General features: G+C 42.4%; 1 protein-coding gene across 1 annotated transcript; it reads left to right on the top strand.

Moving 5' to 3' along the window:
- Positions 1–1,195: 1,195 nt before the first annotated feature.
- FNTA (farnesyltransferase, CAAX box, alpha) lies at positions 1,196–11,421 on the top strand. Its single transcript, XM_010725970.2, has 10 exons — positions 1,196–1,225; positions 1,438–1,736; positions 1,944–2,029; positions 2,609–2,723; positions 3,570–3,674; positions 6,027–6,153; positions 6,578–6,726; positions 8,798–8,860; positions 9,100–9,271; positions 10,764–11,421. The coding sequence occupies exons 1-10, from the start codon at positions 1,196–1,198 to the stop codon at positions 10,890–10,892; spliced, it is 1,275 nt and encodes a 424-aa protein (XP_010724272.2). The 3' UTR covers positions 10,893–11,421.
- The last annotated feature ends 12,350 nt before the right edge of the window (positions 11,422–23,771 follow it).

Raw genomic sequence — 23,771 nt, 5'->3', positions numbered from 1 at the left:
AGGAGCCTCAGTGTACTTTTCCCACATGTTGTTCCCTCTGGGGAGAGCGGAGGGGACCCAGGAGGCCCAGAGCAGACTCTAAAGTACCAGAAACAGAGAGGCACTTAATGGTTTTGCTTTGGAAAAGAACTTTAGGTTTTTATTATTATTACTGTTCTGCATTGTTCTTTTCAATAGTTTATTGTCTGGTTTTGAAACAAAAGTCCTCAGGGAGCACCTGGAAGGAACTTCGCGCTGAATGCCATCCCTTCTTCCCAACCAAACAAAAGCCTTCCACTTCTCTAATGGAAAGCTGCTTCTCTACCTTGTCTGGTGCTGCCTGGAAGTCGCAGGGAGCTTGGGGCCATCTGCTGCATTCCTCCTGGTTCCAACGCAGCTGCTGAGAGAACAACAGCCCCAGTCCTGCTCTCTTCCTCGGGACTTGCCTGGAGGCCATAGGGAGCTTGGGGCCGTCCACTGAATTCCTCCTATTGTCCCGGTGCAGAAGCATAGAGGACAGCAGTCCCAGTGCTTCCTTTGGCCTCAGAGCTTGGAAAGGAAGAGGTGAGAGGTCTTGGGGAAGGATGAGGATGGGGCACAGGGAAGAAGGGGTTACAGAGAGCAGCAGCTGGCCCAGAGGCTCTCTGGCTGATGGTGACTCTTCAACACCGAGATGGAAACTGAGAGCCCCTGCTGCACTGCCAATGGATGTAGTGACATCCCCAGGCAAGTATGGTGTTATATTGCTTGCCCGGGCCTGATGAAGGTGGATCCACTTGCATAGGCTCAACATTGCTCTCCGGAGGATCTACATCCATTGTCTCTGGCTCGCTGCTGCTCTTGAGAAACCAAGGCTTCTTTGGTGGAGGAGGATCCAACCTCCTCCACAAATGCGCCCAGAATGGGAGAGAAGGCTCTCTCCGTAGCTCCCACTCACAGATAGGTGCTTCCATGACACGAGTCAGTCAGCAACTGGGGTTCTGTTCTCAGGGTCCCCGTATCAATAGCGGTTGGCAGGGAGGTGGCTTGTGACATTACATGGCCACGGTGCCCATAAGAGTGTCTTGTGACAAGCAAAACATGGCTGTGCTGGGTGAAGGAAGACTATGGGCTGACGGTTGCCCTACTTGACACCAGTGAGGTTCTACAGGGCTCCATTTTAGGGCCCGTTCTCTTCTGTGTTTTCACTGTTGATTCCAATAAACATCTGGAAGTTATGTGGAGTAAATTTGTGGATGACGCTAAAGTAGGAGGAGCGTTGACTCCTTCGAGGGTAGAAAGGCCTTGCAGCAAATTGGGACAAATTCGAGGACGGTCACCATCTGCGTGAAGAAGAGCAATGCTGGGCTCTGCAACTGGGATGGGGCAGCCCTGGCTCAGTGTACCGAACGGGGGGCGAGGGGCTGGAGAACAGCCCCGCAGAAAGCGATTAGGGCGTTTTGGTTCGGGCACGAGTAGTGCCTTCCCTGCCTTTCGCATCTTGTTATTCAGGTTACAGCGTACAGCTACCCGAGCACAGGCGGCCCTACCACCCCGCAGCGCCAGGTGGCGCTCTTCTGTTGCCATCGCCGCTCTGCTCTCTGCTCTCTCCCCACTTCCGTCAGGCCCCGGAAGCGGCAGATGAACGGCGCGATGGCGTCGGAGGGAATGGCGCCGGCAGAGCTAGAAGCGGAGGGTGGTACTGACGTGGAGCCGGAGAGCGGCTTTGGGCAGCTGCTGGAGGAAGAAGAGGAGGATGGAGGTTACGTGCTGTACAGGTACGGCCGCGACAGCGCAGCGTCGAGTGGTTGGGCCGTGTCTTCTCCGGTACGGGCGTGAGGAGGCGCGGGGGTGGGGGAGGTATGCTGATGAGGAGGACGAGGAGGAGGAAGGTGAGGTCTGGACACAGATCCGTGTGTTTCACGGTCAGAAGTAGTACTTTAAAAGCATTGAAAGTTTAAGAATATGTATGTGTGTGCTTACAGGGACAGGAAAGAATGGGCAGACATTGAACCCGTTCCTCAAAATGACGGTCCAAATCCTGTGGTTCAGATCATCTATAGTGAAAAATGTAAGTTTTAAACCATTTATTCGGGGAAGATTTTAATTGATTACGTTTATATCTTCCCTTAGTACTGTTAAAGCGTCTTCATGCTTCAGGTAATATATTTACTAGTGTACTTGTCCTGGTAGAGAAAAAATAAGTATTTTTTGTGTTACAGCAGCTGCATGTGATGTTTTCACCGCATGTTTCTGATGTTGAATATTTATATCAGATGTTAGTAGCCCAGGTTTGATTTTGAATTCATACACGTAAAGAAATTGCAGATAGCATAGTTGTCATAGTGAGACATTTCTAGTTTAAGAGGCGTATGTGAAACTACCACATCTGAGAAAACAGTGTGACTAAGTATCAAGATACTTTTCTGGTTGTTTTAGGAATTATTGAGATAGTACATTAAGATATTTATGTGGCTTTTCAGTGTACTAATGTCATTAGCCATGTTAAACAGTACTGGCAGAGCCATTTGGTGTTATGGAGGTGTATTTCAAGTACACAAAACAGGAAGTAACTTGAAATCGTTATTAACCTTACCCCTTAATCAGCCAGTTTCTCATAGCCTTGGATAAGATACTGTTATCTTTTTAGTTCGAGATGTCTATGATTACTTCCGAGCTGTTCTACAGAAGGATGAGAGAAGTGAAAGAGCTTTTAAGCTAACAGCAGATGCCATTGAATTAAATGCTGCGAACTATACAGTTTGGTAAGTGATTACCTAGATTTTTTTTACCCAAGATTATTTTTGTTGTCAGATAATTGCTAGCCACTTCTGACTCTTAACAGTTTTGTTCGTATAATCAGGGCATGACTAGTTGAGTTTGCACAGGGGAATGTGGTAGATTCTTACTGAGCTAATAATGTAGCCCATGTTCAGTATGTTCCTTGTCTAGTTTTGATTTAGTTGTTTTCATTCAGTTTGTTTTGAGGATGTTATCAAGTAAAACAAAACTAGCTACAAAAAGAACTTTATCTTGTAAGTTATCAAATTTTAAGCTGTGGTATTTCCTTGGCAAAGTAAGGAAGCTGTCTTCAGGTGACTTGAAGAAGACTTGTAAAAACACAGTAGTTACCATCTGACTGCTAGATAGTAGCATACATAGAAATACTGTGTTTTGAAAGATCCGTCCTGTTTCTGAGTAGATAATGAATAAGCAGTGAATTTCTGATATTCAGAGGAAGGCTTTTTAAATCATGAATGCCAGCAAATACTCTTGTTATGTTTTTGTTCCACTAACTCACATAAAAATGGAAAGCTTACGTTATTTTAAGTGCACAACCATGTAGTTTCTGCAGTGTTGAGACTAGTGTGGATAGACAAAGATTGACTTGAGACTTATCATCGCTCTGGTTTTAGATAACATGTCATAACCAGTCGCATACCAGCTGTGCACTGTTCCCTGCCCGAGTGGCCTTTAACAGAACTGGATATGCCGTTTAGTTCCTTGCATTCTTTTTAGTTCTGTAGCTATTAGAACACCTGCGGAGAAAGGCTCCTTTATGAATCATAGTAATGTCTGTTGCAATGTTTGAATGCTTGACTTTTGTACAGGCACTTCCGGAGGGTCCTCCTGCAGTCCTTGGGAAAGGATCTCTATGAGGAGCTTAAATATATTACAGCAATAATTGAAGATCAACCAAAGAACTACCAAGTCTGGTAAAACTATATTTTCTTTTCAGTTTGTAGAGCTTCTGAAGTAGTTTGGATTTTTCAGTTGTCTAGGAGAAGTTAAGTTCATTGATCCTAAAATTTCTTAAGCTGATTCTGCATGTACTGCAGTGATGGCAGCAGAGAAGTTAGATTAAGTTGGATCACTATCACTGCCAATGTGCTCTGTAGCAATTTGTTGTAAACTTGATGGTGATAAAAGATCTCGTTTTCATTTCAGTTTTTAAACTACCAAAATAAATGTGACAGAACAACAATGACTGATGAAAAGACAAAGAAAAGGATGAATGAAAAGTATTTTTTATTTTTATATTGGATCTTGGAATTTACCCCAAAATGAATGGAAATTGAGCAAACAGCAGTTGCAAACTCAAAGATGACCCCCGGTTCCATCTGCTCCAAGCCCTGTTTAGGCAGGGATACCCAGAGCAGGCTGCCCTGTGTGCAAGCAATTTTGGAATATCTCCAAGGAGGGGGAGAATCCACAACCTCTCTGGGCAAGTTTACCAGTAATCAGTCACCTGCATAACACTGAAATGCTTCCTGGTGTTCCTCTTTGTGCCCCCTGCCTCTTGCCCTGGCACTGGTCCCCTCTGAAAAGACCATGTCTCTGCCTCCTTTGCATAGTCCCTTCAGATATTTATAGGCACTGCTGAGATTCCCATCTAGTCTTTTCTTCTGCAGGCTAGAGAGTCCTGAGTCTCAGCCTCTCCTCCTAGAGAGGTGCTCCAGTCCCATGATTGTCTTTGTGTAGGAATGATTTTATTGTCCTCATTGTGTTGTGAAATGGTTTCCAGAATTAGATCCTGCGTCACCTTTCTAGACACCAAGCTGAGGCTGAACAGCCTGTAGTTCCCCAGGTCCTCCTTCCTGAAGATGGGAATGACATTTGCTTTCCTCTACTCTTTGGACACCTCTTCCAGGTGCTGCAGTGAGCAAATGTTATCTAGCATGGCCTTGCAGTCACATCCACTAGCTCCCTCAGCACTCGTAGGTACATCCCATCAGAGCCCACGGCCCAGTTTGCTCAAGTGTTCCCTGACCTGGTCATCTTCCTCACTGCAGCCCTTCAAACTGGCCTCTGGGACTGAGAGTTCCTGAGGTCAGTCTTGCTGGTAAAGACTGAGGCAAAGAAGGCAGATGAAGTACCTCAGCCTTTTCACTTTTCCATATAACCAGGTCTCATATCTCTTTCAGCAGAGGGCCTGCATTTTCCTTAGTCTTCCTTCCGGTGCTGACATACTTGCAGAGGCAGTTGTTGCCCCTGATATCTCTGACTAGTTTCAGTCCTTGCTTCCAGCCTTCAAACACAAGGTTTCATACTTGCATTTGAATTTGGCCTGGAGTTCCTTGCTGATGTATGCAGGCTTCTTGACCTTTTTGCCCTAATTCTTTGTTGGCTGAACCTGGAGGAGGTGACCCTTGAATACCCCCAGGATCTTCAACTCCACCGTTCTGTGGTCCCTGCAGCCAAGGCAGCCTTTGACCTTTATGTTCCCAGCAAAACCCTCTATGGTGGTGAGAATGAGGTCCTGCACAACTCTTCTCTTCGCTGGTCCCCCTGTGACTTGGAGGAAGAAGTTATACTCAGTGCTTTCTAGGAACCTCCTCAACTTCCTCATTGCATTGTTGTCCCTCCAAAGAATACTGGGCTGACTGTACTCTCCCAGTGAGATCAAAAGCTTATGAACATCAGGCTTCTCCGATCAAACTGTGCAGGTCTTGTTTGCTTCTTCTTCCTGGTCAGGAGGTCTGTAGCAGACCCCCATGTCACCTTTGTCTCATAGCCCTGTCCTCACTTTCATCCCAATCCATGAATTCTGAGTTGGCTCAGAACGTCACCTGTCACCAGACAGAGCTCCATGCACTTCTGCTGGTCATTGGCCCACCACTCCTCATCTTCTCAGTCTGTCTTTCCTAAAGAGCCTATATCCTTCCATTACAACGCTCCAGTCACGGGAGCCAATGGCACCACATTGTTATTAGTAGAGAAATGCATGTAGGACAAGAAAAGAACTATTTATTTAGTTAGCTGAAGACTCTGACATTAGTGTTGAAGTGGGGATGTGTTACTTCAGGTAAACACAGCTTGTCTGAAACAAGATGATTGACCAATTCATACTTACAGGATTTGTTGTAGAAAATTTGTTACTATGTAAATTGGCACCCTGTATTTCTCGGAGACAAGTAATGTTTGTTCACGTGTCTCTTTTACATAGCACTTCTTTTTGTGCAGATACTTTGTAGTAGTAGCAGATGTTAAATGCTGCTTTAATACACAAGTTACTCACACAAGTTCTTGACTAAAACCTACAAACAACTTTCTCTTCTTATCATCAGGCATCACAGACGAGTGTTGGTGGAGTGGCTGCAGGATCCATCCCAAGAGCTTGAGTTCATAGCTGACATTCTTAACCAGGATGCCAAAAATTACCATGCTTGGCAACACAGGCAGTGGGTTATTCAGGTATAGTGCACCTAGAACTGATTATGCTTTACATAACCTATACTCAGGTTGTAGAGTTTGACATCTTAAATGCATCCTGCATGGCACTTGGCGTATTGTTTCTTAAAACTGTGGGGAAAGAGAAAATAGTTGCATTGTACTGAATGATAGAATTTAGATACAAACTAGCCTTTTAAAAGCCAAGCTGAAGGAGACCTACTACTGTTTGCTTCCTTTTCTGTGTGTGAATTTAATGATTAACTCATGCCCTTGAGTGTAACTGTATAACATAGCTTGTTCACAGTACACCCTTATTTTCCTTTGAAGTTTGTGTTGATTTTTTTTGTAAATGTCTCTGTATTTAACAGAGCATTAATGCGTAAGAAGAATGTGTTCTAAAAACAAAAACTTTTGATTGATTTTCTCCCTCCTTCTGTTTCTTTAGGAGTTCAAGTTGTGGGACAGTGAACTGGAATATGTAGACCAGCTTCTAAGGGAAGATGTGAGAAATAACTCTGTTTGGAACCAAAGATATTTTGTAATTTTCAACACCACCGGCTATGATGATCCAGCAGTTCTAGACAGAGAAGTCCAGTTAGTAAAGCTGTTCATTCCCATATTAAGCCATCTCAGTTATGCAAGCAAAGAAGTACTATGACAGGCCTCGATTACTTTGGGCTTTGTAGTTCTATTTGGAATGCATCTAGATGTCTGCAATACCAGTGACTTGTTAAGCAGTAATAAAACAGCCTGGACAAGACAAGGCTCCAAGGAGACTTTGTTGCAGCCTTCTAGTATCTAGGGGCGTTTCTCAACAGAACGGAGACCAACTTCTAATGTGGTCTGATAGGGATAGGATGAAGTGGAACAGTTCTAAACTCAAAGAGAGAAGATTCAGGTTAGATGTGAGGCAGAAATTTTTCAGAGGGCAATGAGGCCCTGGCACAGGCTGTCCACAGAAGCTGTGGATGTCCCAGTTCTGAAGGTGTTCAAGACCAGGCTGTATTGGGCCCTGTGCAGCCTGATCTGCTGGGTGGCAGCCCTGCCCACGACAAGGGGGTTGGATATTGGTTATCTTTAAGGTCCCTCTCACTCCAAAGCATTAAGTGTTTCTGTGTGAAATCCTTATCCTCAAGAAGCTGTTCTGATGGAGTTCTCTTCCTACCTTGCTCTTTTTTGTGGAGGCAAATTGTTGAACTATGAAGCTTGGCAGAAGAGGTGCTCTTTGGTGTTGTACTGAACTGTTGTTTCTGTAGTCTCTGTGATTTAAAGATAACGTGGATATGAACTCCAGGGAGAAAAATTGCCTTTTGTGAGGAATTTAATACTGCTAGCAACAGGAAAAAAAAAAAAACAGAGTTACATGATCAGTACATTTGTAAGTGAAAAAAAGAGAGTTCACAGGCATTTCTATTGCATGTGGTGGTAGGGGAAGCCTCCTTACATGTTTCTCACATCTCAGGCTTCTAATCAGGGTTGATGGTTATGAGAACATTCGGTCTAAAGTGAAGAAGCAATGAAAAAAGTCCTGAATTTTTTGGAGCTATTCTTTAGAGGAAAGACTATGGTTTTGAATAGGCCTGGTGGTATACTCTTCATAGTTGATCCCATCCACCAAACTTTTGTGGTTGTCTTAGCATACTGATGCAAGTTGAAGTTCATATCCAGTTTGTAATGTTCTTGTATATTAATGAGTAGGAGTAATTTCCATAATTGAGGATTGGATACTTCCAGCTTTTTCTGTATACGAGTTAGATCTGCTTCCTTTGGTCTGTGTATTAGTGGATATAGAACACGGTACAATAAGGTGGTGCTGTATTCAAGATAATCGTAGTGGGAGATCATCTGAAGAACCAGCCTGTCGATTAAAGACTTTGCAGGTGTTATTATAGAAAGTGGTTGGGATGCTTGATGTCTTGGGATGCTCTCAGTCCTTGTGATGCTGACTGCAGAAGGGTGAGAAAGGCTCCGGTATACCTTTTTGGTAGTGCTGCATGTAGGACTGTTTATCAGTATCTGCTGTCTCTGCAAATTAGCTGAATGCTTAGAGATGCTGTGGGAAGAGCAGTTGGTCAAAGCTATTTTGTGAAGATGCAACGTGACTTTGCAACTGTGTGGCAGCTGCTTGTTCTTGCTTTGCTTTAGTGGAGTTATCTAACAGCTTCTTCAACAGAACTGCAGCAGAAGACGATGAGCTGAGAGCTTAGGCTGTGCCTTTCTGTGGGGTATGCTTAGACGTAGCCTTATAACAGATGTTCAACAGATACCACGTCCAGTGATAACATAGCTCTCTCTGGATTTCTATTACCCCAGTCCTTGTCAGTTAAATTCAGACTTGCTGAGCATTTTTTGTACAGCAATGGTAGGTAGTAGTGTTTCTTAGGATTAACACTCAAAATTATGAGAGCTACTTCAGCGTTGTATGAATCTCACCTAATGGATACGCTTCAGAATTTAAATCAGTTCTTATAATATCTGCCTCCTCGAGAGCTGTGATGATTATATTGCCAGACATTTGTGATCAGGGAACCAACTGTGGTAATCTACAATAAGATTCTGAAATACAGACTGAAGGGATATACTTAGGAATATCTGAACATATGCAGGTGATTTCTGAAAGAGTTGTTAGTGCTTACCTTCATGAGCTGTTATCTTTTTCTCACAGATACACTCTTGAAATGATCACAGCTGTACCACATAATGAGAGTGCTTGGAATTATTTAAAAGGGTGAGTTATCCACTGGGGGGCAAGCGTGCTTTCAGTCTAATTTCTGTTTGCTTGAACATAATTTTACTTGTGTGCTACAACATGAAGCTATGCTATTGCTGCGTTATAATTATACTTCCTCCTTACTGCCTTGCTTATGTTTGCACCTGTACTGATCATCAAAGAAAGGAGTAATAACCAAACCAATTCTCATTAAATTTCCCAGTGTTACATTTTAAGATTATTTACTTATATTTCAGGATTCTGCAGGATCGTGGTCTTTCTAAGTATCCAAATCTGCTAGAGCAACTGTTGAATTTACAGCCCAGCCACAGCTCACCTTATCTGATTGCCTTTCTTGTGGACATATATGAAGATATGCTTGAAAACCAGTGTGAAAACAAGGAAGAAACGTTAAATAAGGCATTAGAGGTACGTTAGGAGGATTTGGTTTTGCTTTCAGGGACGCCATCTATTGTTCTCATGTTTTATATTTAGACCAAATGGGATTGGATTTTGTAAATGGAACAGGTCACTTGTTAAGCACAGCATCTCTATGAGGAGGTGGAAATCAAAGCCAAGTAATCATAAACATCTTGTTTAATTACCTATAAATAGTAACTTGCCAGTTAACAAATCACTGTAATTTTTCTTCACCAGGTAATAAAGGAAGATTTCTAATATAATCTTCAGAATAAGTTTGAATAAACAAAGCTTCCAATGCTAAACATATTTTTCTTTGTAAGTTAGGGAACCTTGTTCTCAGAGTACTTATATCTGATTGGATACTCAAGCTCCTTTTGTACCTAATCATTTCTTAAAAAGTTTATGGAATTAGTTTAAAGGCCAACAGACACTGGGAGCATCACTAAGGAGAGTTGGGCATCACTTCCTGCTGGGTATAAGGGACTCCTAGCAGTGTTTTTTTTATCTCCCTGTTCTTTGTTTTTGGGGGTATCCTTGCAGTGCAATTTTTATAAGAACACTTTTTTCACTCTATGAGGTGTGCAGAAACTCACTCTGATAAGAACTGTAGTTACAGTTCTTGCCTGTAGTCTCTGTGTTCCAGCATTGTTCTTTCTCAGCAAAAGAGAACAAGAGAACAAGAAATCCTTTTGCTGTATTCCAGGACCAGTCTAAATAAGGGTAGTTGTACCTCCCATTTAATAACATTTCACTGAGTTTGGGTTTTGCATATATTTAGGCTTTGGAGCTGCTATTTCTGTACTCTGATTCACTAAGCGACAACATCATTTGTATAAACAGGGAATTGGCAAGAACATTTGTGAGCTGTGGCTCCTACTGTATAGATTTTATACGTCATGTCCTTTGAGAAGGGTTGACTTATGCTCCATTGCCCAATCAGACGAAATAAAAATCAGAACATGAACCAGTATAGGACCTCTAACAAGTTGTGTGAGAGTGATACTGACTTACTGTGAGAATCTTTACAAGACAGTGTGCTAAGTTAATAACTATCAACAACATATCTCCTGTCAGTTCATTAGGAGATATCTCATGTTCCTCTACTGCTTTTAATCAAGGGTTTAGAACCTACTGTTCCATCAAGAGACAACCAAGTTTGTCAGAGAATTAAAAATTCCCTGAATTATGCTGTAGGCTGGATAGTCTGGAGCAGAAAAAAGCAATAGCTGTGGAAAGGAATCTCAGAGGAAGCAGCTGTAGCTAAAGTAGGACTGGAGATTTTGGGGCACTGTCAAGCTGGTTGCCTGCTACTTGGATTTGTCATTGGACACTTGCTACAAATTTGTTAAAAACCAAGAACAAACAAACACAAAAACTGTGTTGCCAAAAATTATTTATAAAACCAACTGACCTGGATTGCCATTGTATTTTATAAAGACAATTAGAGATTGCTTCAGTTTTCAGTGTAACCCCACAATGTCTCAATTTTCTTTCTTAGCTGTGTGAAATCCTGGCTAAAGAAAAAGACACTATCCGAAAGGAATACTGGAGATACATTGGGAGGTCCCTTAAGAACAAGCACAGCTCCAACACTGAACAGAGCACAGTGACAGACAAACAGCAATAACTGAACTTGGAAGAAATAATGTTAAGCTCTCAAGCTGTTGTAGAAGAGTACTCAGTAGGGGACATCAGCTGTTGTAAAATGCGTCGTAGAATTCTCCTGGTGAAAGAGGTATTGCTGCAATAAAAGAGGACTGCATAGTGCTGCATAGTTTCTTGAGTTGCCTCTGCTACTGGCAATAGCTCTAGATCTGGCAAAAATGAATTAGAGCATAATAATTTAAATGTACCAACTAGAGGATTTATTTCCTAACAACAAATACATAAAGCTATACTTGCTATTTATAAAGCACTAAACCGATTTCTTACACCTACTTTTATCTACTTGTTGTTTCTAATAGTCATGTCAGATGCTGCAGAAATGACTGCAATTAATTCTATACATAGGGGATATAAAGTAACCTACTTCAGATTAGTACAAGTAGGTGCTGAAGCTGTTTAGGTGAGAGCAGCTATGCAACACTGGCAGCATGTACTGTTGTATGTAATTAATGCCAACTGTCATTTTGTAATAAAAACAGTTAAAGCATTTATCTGAAATTCTTAGTGATTTCTTTTTTCATCTTTGAATGTTCATGGTGTGTTCTTCTCAGATGCCAGTTGAGATTAAAAATAGAACGTCCACTTTATGTACATGGGAATCTATGGGTTTTTGTTGGTGGGGTTTTTTTGTTTGTTTGTATGGGTGGGGGTTGTTTTTTGTTTTTGTCTTGGCTCTGGTGTATTTTTATCACAGTAATTTTCAGTGCACTGGATGTTTTCAAGGGAGGCTTGAATTCCTGTCTGCACAATCAAGAAGAATGCTTTGAAGATCCTGTAAAATTTGCTTAGTTTTTTCTTGGAGTTCTGTTCAGACCACTGAAAATGTGAAGTTTTGTTTTGCTTTCAGCCTTTATGACCTCAGATTTCTCTGATTACAGATCAGAAATAATCATAATTAACTGGTTATGCCAAATACTGTCATTGAGTTGTAAGAGAAGAAAAACATATATTGGGGACCTATCTGCATTACATTCCTCAATCTTCTTGTTCCTATAGACTTTTTTGTGTCTTTCCCATGCATTTATTCAGCCAAGAAATAATTTTCCTCACACTTAGGAAAGATATGTTACCTGCAATACAGAACTGTGAGGGATGTGAATACCTGTACAAGAAGCCTGCTGTACCTATCCTATTTTCAGTAAATAGCTGTTGTAAGCTTTAATCTTAGCAAAGAGTGCTTGTCTCGTTTTAAATATTTTCATGCAAACAATTGTAGAGGGAAGAAATAAATAATAATATTTATTCCATAATATGAGCAGTCTTCCTGATTCTAAATGTTAAAAGCTGTTGCAATAATTAGATGTTAGTGGAGATTATTTCAGAAGTTTGAAATATATTAATCCTATGTATTCTTCAGATTTAAAGCAATTCACGGGGAACAGAATTAATTATGTGTAATGTAATTAATGTTTATAAGCTATATCTTACAATGTTTTTGCCACTTTCCCAGTGGTAAAGTAGGCATTTTTGTAGAGTTTAGAATGTTAGATGTTTAGAATGGACATAAGCTTCAAACTTCTGGAAACTTGTTATTTGCTATACCTATCTACCTATATCTATATATATTTTCTAACCACAGTTGAATTTCTAGCATAGAATAAAGCATATATATTTCTAGCCAGGTAAATTGTTCCAAACTGGAACTACGGTAAGTCTGGATTACTGTTCTGCCAGGAGCATTTTCAAGGTCTTCAGGGCAAAGTAAGATATTTGCCATTACAAATCAAGAAAGCTCACGAAGACATAGAATAAACATCATCAATCATGAGGAAACAGGGTGGTGGCTTTGCCTCTGCATATGATGCTACTGCATTCCCCTATCTTTTATAATGGTTTGATTGGAGTAAGCCAGATGGTTCTTTGCAAAAGCAAGCATCCATTTCAATGAAAATAATTCATCTAAGCAAGATGAAGTCTGCTGTGATCTCTTTAGTCTCTTACGTCTCTTATGTGCTTCTGTGTCAAGTATAGGGGGATTCTCTGACCAGTCTCTTAGACTTTTATGGTTTCGTAACTTTGGGCCTTCTCATACTGGAAAATATGTCCAGAAGTATTCAGCAAGGAGTCATTATCTGCTGACAAGTTTAACAGTTTTATTCCAATTACACAAGTATAACAATACTTGGAAAGAAAATACCTCTTCTCCGAGAGCTGACTTTATCAGAGGAAAAATCAACAGATAGGCACTCCAGAAATTTATCCCAAGAGCAAAATAAAACATGGGACGCAGCAAATTATGCAACTGCTAAGAGTCCTGATGGAGACTAGAGTTCAGTTAAAAACAAATAAAATGTAAAGTTATTACATTAGAAATTTTCATTTTTCCTTTCAAATCTTTGTGTTTACTCTTATTCAGATTGCAAGGCTGCTCCAAAACTATTCTCAAGAACTGCTTTGGTTCTGTAGTAGCCAGTCACACTCCATAATGCTGAGTTCTCAAAGCTGTGAAAATGACATGCTGCCGAACAAATTTGCAATTGCAGGTACCAAGTCTTTAGATTTAAGAATGCCCAAGCCAGAATTTTTTCATTAAAATGGAAGCTTGACAAAATATATAAGTTAACAAAAGCAGGGCCTGCAGTGGAAAATGTTAGGTGGCTAACCTATAGGCACTGCTACTGCCTGCCGTGATCAGGGGAGGCATGGAACTGCTGTGTCCTAAGGGCTTATCAGTAAAACTTAGTGTTATTAATTGTATATAGTGACATGACTGTTGTGTAAAATTCTACTCCTGCACAGTAGTAGTCTGAATGGAAAACCGTATTGGTACCACTGTTGCTTGTAAATCCGTGTAACTGGAACCTCGGGTGGAATTGTGTGCAAATCAAAACAGGCAGTGACACTGCAGCTGCAATTTTCCTGCCTCATGCACGTGAATGGAAAGAGAATATCATCACCTTGGATCACGTCTCAGATGTACTCACAGATATGGCATGGTGGGTGCAATACAATGAAAAATGTTCCTCAGCTGGGCCCATGCCCTTTTCTAAACATTGGTGCCTTCTGCAAATGTTGATGTTGTGGGATAAGACTTTGCGGCTTGCATCATGAGAGTCTGGTTTAGTTTGTGGTTATTCTGTGGGTTTTGGGGTGGCAACAACTTTCACTAGTATATCTTCTGCTCATCATAGATGGATTTGTAAAAGTTGGCAAGAGAGTGTTTGGCTGAGTTTTGGCAATCCTGCTTATGTGGAAGTACAGCTTTTCACTTTCAGTCCGAGGGTGTTGTGTATCCTGCAGTACTTAATCTTTCCTGTAAGTGATCATCTCTATTAAATATTTTCAAGGCGAAAATAATTTATCTCCCTGTAGGGCTCTACTGGCAGACTTTTGGTACAACACAGCAAAGGGAACAAAGAGTACCAAATAGCATTTGAAGGTAACATCTGCATTACTTTTGTCTTCGTAACAGGTCCTTTTCAGAACCCTGACAGTTTTGAGCTGCTCTGTATAATTTTGTTCATGAATAACATTGCTACTTCAAAGTACTCTGTGTACATTTTGATTAGTACACACTGCATAGGAGTCAACTCAAGGCAGCTGAACAGGGAATATAAACTATGAAGAAGGGAGTAGAAATCTATAAAGTAGACAACCACCTGTTTGTCTCCACAAGAGCTTATCTAATGCTGGAATGTTCAAACAGGGATGGTCTGTTCCTGGCAGAAATTACAGTTTAAAACTGATCTGGCCATATTCTCTATTCATCTCTTCTCTGTTCTCAGTATTCTTTTATCTTAATGCATCAGTTGACTTAAGAATATGCACCCTTCAGATACAAAACAAAACAAGGATCTTATTTTTGGAGCAGAAATTATGCTGTTGGGAGAGGAACACTTCTGCATGTTATGTGCCTCCTTGTACCTGCTCTGGAAACAAAGGAACAAATAAAACAAAAGCATTTTACTATAGCATGTAAAAGCTGCACACATTTTCTTAGGAGTCCATATGCTTCATATGAAGAGCTGAAAGAGTTTTACCAGATGTAGGTATCTCAAGTTATCTGGACTTGTATGTAAGTTACCCTGTGCAATCTCCTTCATGCTAAGGCTCTCTGCAGTCCATCACATGTGTCACCCATCACTGTTGTTCAGGAAGCCATTTATGTACGAGAATAAGCATACGCAAGGTTTTATCTTCAGGAAATTAAAATCTTTGTTCATTTTTCTGGGTTATCGCTTTTGGTGTACAGCGCAGCAAGTGGATATTCGATCGCTAGATGGCGGTGTGAATTTCACCCTATGTTCATGGATGCTGGTTACTTGCAGGCAGAAGGGTTTTAACTAGGGCAGCTCTTCCTCCATGCAACCCAACTAATTTTACACCCGCTAATTAAGCATGAAGAGCAGCTGCTTGGTAAGTCAATACATCACAGCAACAGAGAACTCAAGCACAAGTACTCTGGCAAAGTTTACGTGGTTATCTTCAGTAAAAACTGGTGGTGTTAATTGGAGACCAATTTTTAGTTAATTGCAATCAAGTAGAGGATCACCTTGCTGCCTCTGACAGTGGACAGCTGATACCAGATTTGGACACTGTTGACCCTGATGTCCTAAAATAACTGGTGACCAAACTGTTCTCTTCAATAGCATGGGTTTTGTGGTCAGTTTACACTTTTCAGAGATTTGCCTCCAGCCAGAGCCCCATATTCATGCACCACCAAAAGCTGGTAAGTTTTAGGGCACTAGAACCAGTCCTGTTATCCTAAGATTATTTAGTCCCTCTCTGAGAGAGAGTTGGGTATTGCCAGTTGTTTTTGTGAATAATAACTGAGGGTCAAGAGGATCTGCTTCTGTTTCTTGCAAGTCTGAGCCTTGGGGTTGTTGAAGAAAGTGAGTGTGATGTTACAGGTCTCTGCTGTGTCAGGAAGCAAGAACAAGGACTTTGGTGAAGAAAAGCACAGGCACCCTTCTTTCTTCTCTTCTGGTTTGTCAAAACTGAATTATGTAAGTTGTAACTGCAGTGAGGGGTTTTGAGATTAAGCTAATGAGATTAAGCTAAAGGAGAGAAGTTTAGATGGGGTGTAAGGGGATAGTTTTTACTGAGAGGGTGATGAGGTACCAGAACAGGCCACCCAAAGATGTTGTGGATGCCCCATCTCAGCAGGTGTTCTAGGACAGATTGTATGGGGGCTGGGCAACCTGATCTAGCACTTGATCTAGTGACTGGCAGCCTTGCCTGCAAGTAAGGGGCTGGAATCTGATGATCTTTGAGGTGACTTTCAACCCAAGCCATCCCTTGATTCTATGAAATGATGCCATATCAGTTTGCAATGGCAAAGTGGTCTTGCTGTGTCCAGAACTCTTTTGGTTTTGGGTTTCTCTGTGTTGTTTTTAGTCAAGAATTTTATTGTGATCTTGGTGCATTCCTGTCTGTCATGCAAATAATCTCTCCAGCAGACTCAAGAACAGCTCAACAAGTGCTTGGGCTGCTGTCAAGGATCTTCGGAAAGTGGAGAAGAAAAGGAGAAGAGGAATGTGTTTGTACTGACAATGTTCATCCTCTTTCCTCCAGCTTCTGCCAAAGCCTGTCACAAAACAGGTAGACAGATAACCTTCTCTTTTTTGAGCCAAAATACTTACATACATCTGTCCCTGCTCTAGGGACAGCTAACCTATGGAGGTGTGTTTTGTTCATGATTTTAGTAGAGAACAGTGAGAACACCCTGTCTTTGTGCAGCAAGAATTTGTCAGTTGCCCTACTTCTTACACCAACAGTTTCTCCACAGTAGATTGAGCAAAAACAATAATCTATGGTTACCAACCTGCATTCCAGGTGCACAGCCAGTGTGGAGGCCTCTCAAGCATTGTAGCTTTTGCAGTGCCTTGCCAGCTCTCTGCTACCAGGTGCCGAACACCTTGCCCAGTCTTTTTAGAGATCTGGCCAATGGAGGCTGAGCTTTACTGAAAGCTACAATAAGTGGAGAGAATGTTCAGCACTTTAAACAGGCAAATGAAAACTGCCAACATCCATTTTTAAAAACATGTTTTCAAATGTCAGTATTGATCATTCTGTACCTGAACAATGAAAAACTTCTACACTGAGAATAGAAAACTAGTTGGTTTCTGACATTCGGAGGGCAAATGAATGAGTAAAATTTATTTTAGGTAAGATTTCATTTTTAATTAGGAAGAAATGGCTGGACAAAGCCCAAGAGCTGAGTAAGTTCTCTTTGTCACTAGTGGTCTTCCACTAGTGTCTCAGAGCTGAAATTTTCTCATATGCTTGCAGAAGGAAGAAGATGAGCGACAACTGGGTCTGGAGCATCCCAAAATCACTACTCATGCATCACTAATAACAGCTAAAAATATTAGAGTGGGTGATTTCAGTAGAGGAACCTGCTGCAGAGCCAGACAGAGCTGCCTCACACACCTAGCAGTTCTGCACATTAGCAGTAAGAGCAATGCTTTCCCACAAAGTTAGGCTGTATTGACTTTCTCATTTCTTTTTTCTAATTGCTAATACATTTTTTCTAATTGCTAATACACAGGCTCTGCATGTGTCTGAACTACTCAAGCAAAAATTTACAGGGAGACACAAGGAAGGGAAATATGGGCTATAACCTATTCCACTGCAGGGTTGCTATTCAGTATCCATGACCAGAATTTGAGCCCTTAACCTTGGGCTTTATACCCCATGCTGCCAACTTTCTAATGCCACTGTATAGCAGCGGCTCTTTACAGCAGGAGCCATGTCTTCCTGTGTTTGAAAACACCTGCTCTATCTGTCTTCCTACATTTGAAAACATGCAGTATATTCAGAGATGCCACTGTTTCAGCAAACATAGCAGTCACTTTGCCATCATCTTGTGCTCTCTGTTTGTAAACTCCAAGCCTGCAAAGCACACTACAGTCTCCTGTCCTTTGCTAGGCTCTGGTTAGCCTGGGTAGTCTTGGAGGTGATGATATTTTGCTGTGACTTCTAGAAGATTCTTTTCTTATGGAAAATGGAAAAACCTGGCCATGATGGCCTCCTGCATCCCCACAGCCTTGTTGGTTTTGTAAGCTGGAGTGCATAGCTTCCCAGCAATTTTTCATCACAGCATCCCCACCTGTCTGATGATCACAGCAGGCAAGTCGAGTGGTCTGGGTATAAGGCAGCAATTGGCTTCAATTTTACTGGAAAATAAATACATAGATCTGAAGATTAACTCCTTTTCAAGGAGCAGCTTCTCTCCAATGTCAGATTAGCATCCACCACAAGAATCGTCACAGAGAAGCACTCAAAAAGGTCAGAGATGGTCAATCAGAGATTTGAGCTCCTGGGGAACTTGCCTAGGTGTGGGTGGTATTTTGACAAAAGTGGGGGACAGGAGAGAAGAAAAGAGCAAAGGAAAAATAAATAAATAAATAAAGCTGCCATAAAAACCTGACGGAAAGCCAGAAGCAGCATTATGGCACAGCCCTGAGAAACATGTGCATAGGATATATCTGAGAATCAGCTCAAAAACTATGTAATGATGAGCTATATGAGATATTGTTTCATTTGCTTCCTCCTGCTTGCAGAAACAGGGCTTTGTAAGCAAAGAGGATACATCCGTGTTACCTCCTCCTTGCTGGAACAGTGCTTGAGACTGTCCTTCTGATTCATTTACATGGAACAGAGTGAAAACAGTAACATTTGTGGTTATCAAGTAGATGAATATTGGTTGGATCAATGGTAAGCTGCAAAGCAACAGTAATAACGACTCTGAGAAATTATGCATTCTTTTTTCTTTGTCCTCTTCTGTCAGAGAATAAAGCTGTGATGCAGAAATTTTTCAATGGCTCTTTCTATTTCTCCAAAATTGTGACTTTAGGTCCTATAAGAACAGTGCTGGAACCACACCAGTACAATACACACCACAGGATTGGTGTGTGATTAGAAATATTTTGGTAAGAGGATGGAATGATTTGATGAATTTTCAGTGTTTGTTAAAATTCTTTGTGAAAATTTAGCCAGAAAAATAGTAGAGAAAGAGGTAGCTCTTTCTTTAAGCTCTATAAGCTCTTTTAGCTTTATATCAGCATCTGATTATATCAAATCTGGCTCCCAAAGAGATCTTGGAGATCTTGGGAACATACAACATCTGTTACATGTGGACTGGGGAAAAGGCAGCCATTTGAGGGTATGAGTGAGTACTGGGAGGCCACTGGTCAGGAAAGGCAGCAGAGATTAAACTGATGCCTGGAGGCACGCATGAGAGATGGAACAGCTTCTGCAGCTGCTAGCAAAGTACAGGCTTAGTCATGTAAGCATCTGCACTGTATATCCAACACCCTAAAGCAGAGTTTCTACTTAAAGTTTGAACTGATGATAAGCACACTTAGTGGTGCTCATTTCAGTTTATCACCAACATGAAATAATCTCCCCAGAGGAAGGATGTCCTTGGTAAAATACCAAGCCCTAATCTCTTTCAGTGGGATGCTTGTGTTTCAAATGAGATCAACAAGCAAAGCCATCTGACATTCCTTCAAAACAAAACAGCAGGTATGCAAAGCTCTTTCAGGACTTTCCTTATAAATTAGAAAGCAGCAAGACTGTTTTCCTCTGATTGAAAAGTCTTTTGACTTTGTCTGAGCACAGACAGTAGGTAGCTTGGCACAATGTGGGATGACTGCTCAGCAAGAGGAGGAAGAACAGCAGCACTTAGAAGGAAATAGTAGTGGGATACCTTGATGTGCAGCAGTGTACAAGGCTAACATTTGAATGTGTGCACAATGACAGTCTCTTATGACAACTGGAATGATCAAAACCACTGATCGGCGTAGACATGATTCTAGTGATGGAACCTCTTGCCTCCACATGTGAAGTGGAATCCTTGAGCAGACCAATGCAGACAATAAGGAGCTAGTGTTGCATACAGTGGTACACTCAGCCTCACAGAAAACAAGTCCAGCAAAGTGATGCAGAGACCGCTTACACAAATGGTAGTAGCCTGGTGAGAATAGCACTGAAATAAGTGGAATCATCACTTCAGTGGGCTTTAAGTAGCCCACAAAGGGGTGGAAGATTTCAATGAGGCTAATGGACTAAGTGTTTTCTACTGTAACAGTTTATCACTTATTTCTGCCCTGGAATGTCAGTATTCAGTTCTGTACCTGCACTTGTCCTGCTGCTTTCCAGGTCCTGGGTTCTCTTGCAGTAGAAAGGCAAGGAGCTGCACATGGCCATCTCCTCCCTATTTCCCAGAATGCTGCTGCCTTCAGGTATCAATTTTGTCATATTACAAAACCACGTTAGGAAAACTCATGACTTTTTGCTTGTTCACACTGTAGCTTACACAATGGCCTAATTAGTTCTCAGATCTGGGTTTCCAATCCCTTGCCTGCCTCTGACCTTGAATGACCTTGGGTAAGTAAATTCTGATTTCTCTGCTTGCATTTACCCAAAGGAAAACACATGTGTTGATACTTTTAACTCACACCAAAATAGCGAAGTTCACCTATGGAATATTCTGCTGCATATGAGAGAAAGAATGAGAAACCTGACTATGGCAGGCTCTTCCCTCAGAGACACAAGAACTTCCTAAACCTTAACAAACTCTTTCTTTCTCATTCTATGGAAAATTATTGTTCAAAACAAGGGCATCACAAAACAAGGTAATGCTAAGATTACAACCTTGTACAGGACATTCAGACTGCTAGGCCATGTCCTACATACAGCTGAAGCTGCTATGTGCCTGCCCATGGGAGCCTGGGTGTCTTGTACTCTTGTGTGCTGCATTTGTCGAGGAGAGAAATAACCAGCACAATCTCTGCTAAAACATACCGGAGAGTGCATTTTAATATATTATTGCATATGCTATTCCAAGAGTATCAAGGCTTTAACCATCCTGCCTCATTTAGAATAGATGCAGGCTAAGGCAGCAAGCAGTGAATAATTACTACATACAAGTTATACATTGCTACATATCTGCAATGAATAATTCTGCTTTTCTGTAGCAGACTACATGAATGTTTCAGAAAGGTTGTGTGATGAGCGGGTCCCTACCACACACTGGACCACATGCACTCAAGGGTCATCGATGCGATTAAAGCCCAACTTCTTGTAACTGGAGTGTGGACATATGGGTTGGTCAGCCCTCTTCAAACTGAGACTAAACCAAAACCTTCAAGTGTCCTGCAATGCCCACTTTGCAGTCTGTATTTTGCAGATAAATGGAGGGGAGATCCTCCTGCTGAAGGACAGCTTACCAATAAAAGCATAAAACCAAGCGTAAACCAAGCAGCAATGTGGCGCTCAGAGTTGGGCACAAGTTGACAAGCTGTTGCCAGCCACTAGAGCTAGCATCTTTCGGGGAAGTGTGCTGCAGGGCTCTTCTAGGAATTGAAGAGCAGCACTGACCAAGAGCAGCTGGTGGACTGTGTTTTGCATCAGAGTGAGATGATTGCCACTTGCATTTAAAACTGCTGGTGCTAAAATAAAGTAGTAGAAACAGGACTCATTGCCCCATTGTTGCTCTGGAATGCTGACAACATGGGCACAGTTTCATCTCCCGCTCAAGCTTGGAGGTGCCCTTTTCAGTCTCCTAGTGAGATTCATGACATTTGCAGATTTCTCTTCAGCTGTGTCTCACTTGCAGACTTTGCCATGTCACTGACTCTCCCCTTGTTTTCACTCTCTTTGGACAAAACAGTACTCAGTTTCTCCACACAGAGGTATCATTTGCTCCTAATGAAAGTGCCTGCATTGTTTTAGGCAGAGTGGATGCACTGCAGTTATCACATTGCAGATAGGTAAGGCAAAGGTGGAAGCAGACAGAATATCAGAGAATTATGGAATCATAGAATAGTTTGGATTGGAAGGGACCTTAAAACTCCTATAGTTCCACCCCCTTTCCACCAGATCACAATGCCCAGGGCCCCATCCAACTGGCCTTGACTACTTCCAGGGATGGGGCACCCACAGCCTCTCTGGGCAGCCTGCTCCATGTGTACGTATGTGAAGGGGAAAAGCAGAGGTACCACATGACTGGCATGGGTTGGTACAAGGCATGAGGCTCGCACTTTTTCCTTTCAGCACTTACTAGTCACTTCACCCTTGCCTCGCAGCCTGATACTTCAGCTTTTCTGGCCTGTGGGGGCCTCAGAACAGGCTGAAGTATCTCACTGATGTGAACATACAGAGGTTGCAGAACCAGGGCAGGCATAAGTGGGCTGTGGTACAATGGGGAGTGCAGCAGAGAAACGGGGGGTGAACTGTGAATTTCTTCATAGACAGGTGAATGTGCAGCAGGAGGAGGGAGTGGGATGCAAAGCCCTGAGCAAGCAGCAGGGAGGACAATGAGTGAGTCACCGGTCAGGCTGCACCTTGAGTACTGTGTTCAGTTTCAGGCCCCTCAATACAAGACATTGAGGCCCTGGAACAAGTCCAGAGAAGGGCAACGTAACTCATGAGAGGTCTAGAGCACAAATCTTACAAGGAGCACTGAGGGAGCTGGGAATGTTTAGTCTGGAGAAGAGGAGGCTCAGGAGAGACATCACTGCACTCTACAACTTTCTGAAGGGAGGTTGTAATGAGAAGGGGTTTGGCCTCTTCTCCCAGGCAACAAACAGGACCCGAGAAAATGGCAGCAAGTTGTACCAGAGGAGGTTCAGATTAGACACACGAAAAACTTTTTTTCCCAGAAAGTGGTCAGGCACTGGGATGGCCTGCCCAGGGAGGTGGTGGAGTTGCCATCCTTGGCAGTGCTCAAGAGGTGTCTGGATGAGGTGCTAAAAGATATGGTTTAGTAGCTTGTGGTAGCAGTCGTGATGGAAGGATGATTGGACTAGATGATCTTGTAGGTCCTTTCCAACCTTGTGATTCTATGATTCTATGAGGCCAACAAAGATGGGAAGGATCTGGAACAGCTGAGGAAGCTGGGATTGTTCTGTCTGGAGGAGGCTTAAGGGAGACCTTATCACCCTTTACAAATGCCTGAAAAGAGGTTGTGGTGAGGTGGGGCTCGGCCTTTTCTCCCAGGTAACAGTGATGGGATGAGAGGTAATGGCCTCAAATTGCACCAGAGAAGGTTCAGGTTGGATATGAGGAAATACTTATCAGAAAGAGCGGTAAGGCAGTGGCACAGGCTGTCCAGGGAGGTGGAGGAGTCACCGTGTGTTCAAGAACCATATGGATGTGGTTGGTGGGCATGGTGGGGGTGGGATGACGGTTGGGTGTGGTGATTTTAGAGGTCTTTTCCAACCTTAATGATTCTGTGAAAATGGAGGTATTGGACAGAGGAGAGTCCAGAGCAGAGTAAAACCTGAAAATGTGAAGGAAAAGGGAAGCAGGTACGACAGAGACAGAGGGAGACGAGTTGTTCAGGAAGAAATCTGTATAAAAAAGAGCAAAAATCATGGTGAGAAAGGCAGCATGGCAGCAGGTTGCTTGGTACATGCCATGTACATCTCAACCAGGAAGTAGCATGGTCATGTGCGTTCTACTCATCCAAAGACTACATGAAAGGACTGATAGCAAACATGACAGTAGAAAAAGTTCTGCGTGCATGGAAAAATGGAGCGGGACTTTGTTGACACTCAGCAAGCACGGCCTGCCTGTCCCTGGCCAAGCCAGTGTACACTTTTAGCAAGCACGCTCGTCCTGCCTCACTGTGGAAGAAGACCACAAAAAGAATTCGAACCAAAGAACGGGGTTCAGGGGTGGAAAGGGAACGACCTTGCGTCTCCCAGCCAACAGCGAGTTCCCCAAACTGCTTCAACGAGTAACAATAAGCGATAGGAAAACCTGCTCGGAGCATGCGCGGTGGTCCCGGCTTTTTATTATTATTATTACTTTTCCCTTTAAAAAGGCCTCGGTCGACCCGCGCTCGCGCTCCCTCCGGCTCCGGCCGTTCTTCTCCGGGGCCGCCCCAGCC

Source organism: Meleagris gallopavo, chromosome Z (assembly GCF_000146605.3).
Source record: "Meleagris gallopavo isolate NT-WF06-2002-E0010 breed Aviagen turkey brand Nicholas breeding stock chromosome Z, Turkey_5.1, whole genome shotgun sequence".
In the NCBI taxonomy this organism is placed as follows: Eukaryota; Metazoa; Chordata; class Aves; order Galliformes; family Phasianidae; genus Meleagris; species Meleagris gallopavo.
The sequence above is the reverse complement of the archived record's forward strand: the minus strand, read 5'-3'. Positions and strand labels throughout refer to the sequence as shown.

Coding starts and splice junctions, on each gene's coding strand:
- FNTA (XM_010725970.2), top strand. CDS start 1,196: ATGTGGAGTAAATTTGTGGATGACGCTAAA. Junction 1,737..1,943: donor GGAGGTTACGTGCTGTACAG/GTACGGCCGCGA, acceptor GTGTGCTTACAG/GGACAGGAAAGAATGGGCAG. Junction 6,154..6,577: donor ACAGGCAGTGGGTTATTCAG/GTATAGTGCACC, acceptor CTGTTTCTTTAG/GAGTTCAAGTTGTGGGACAG.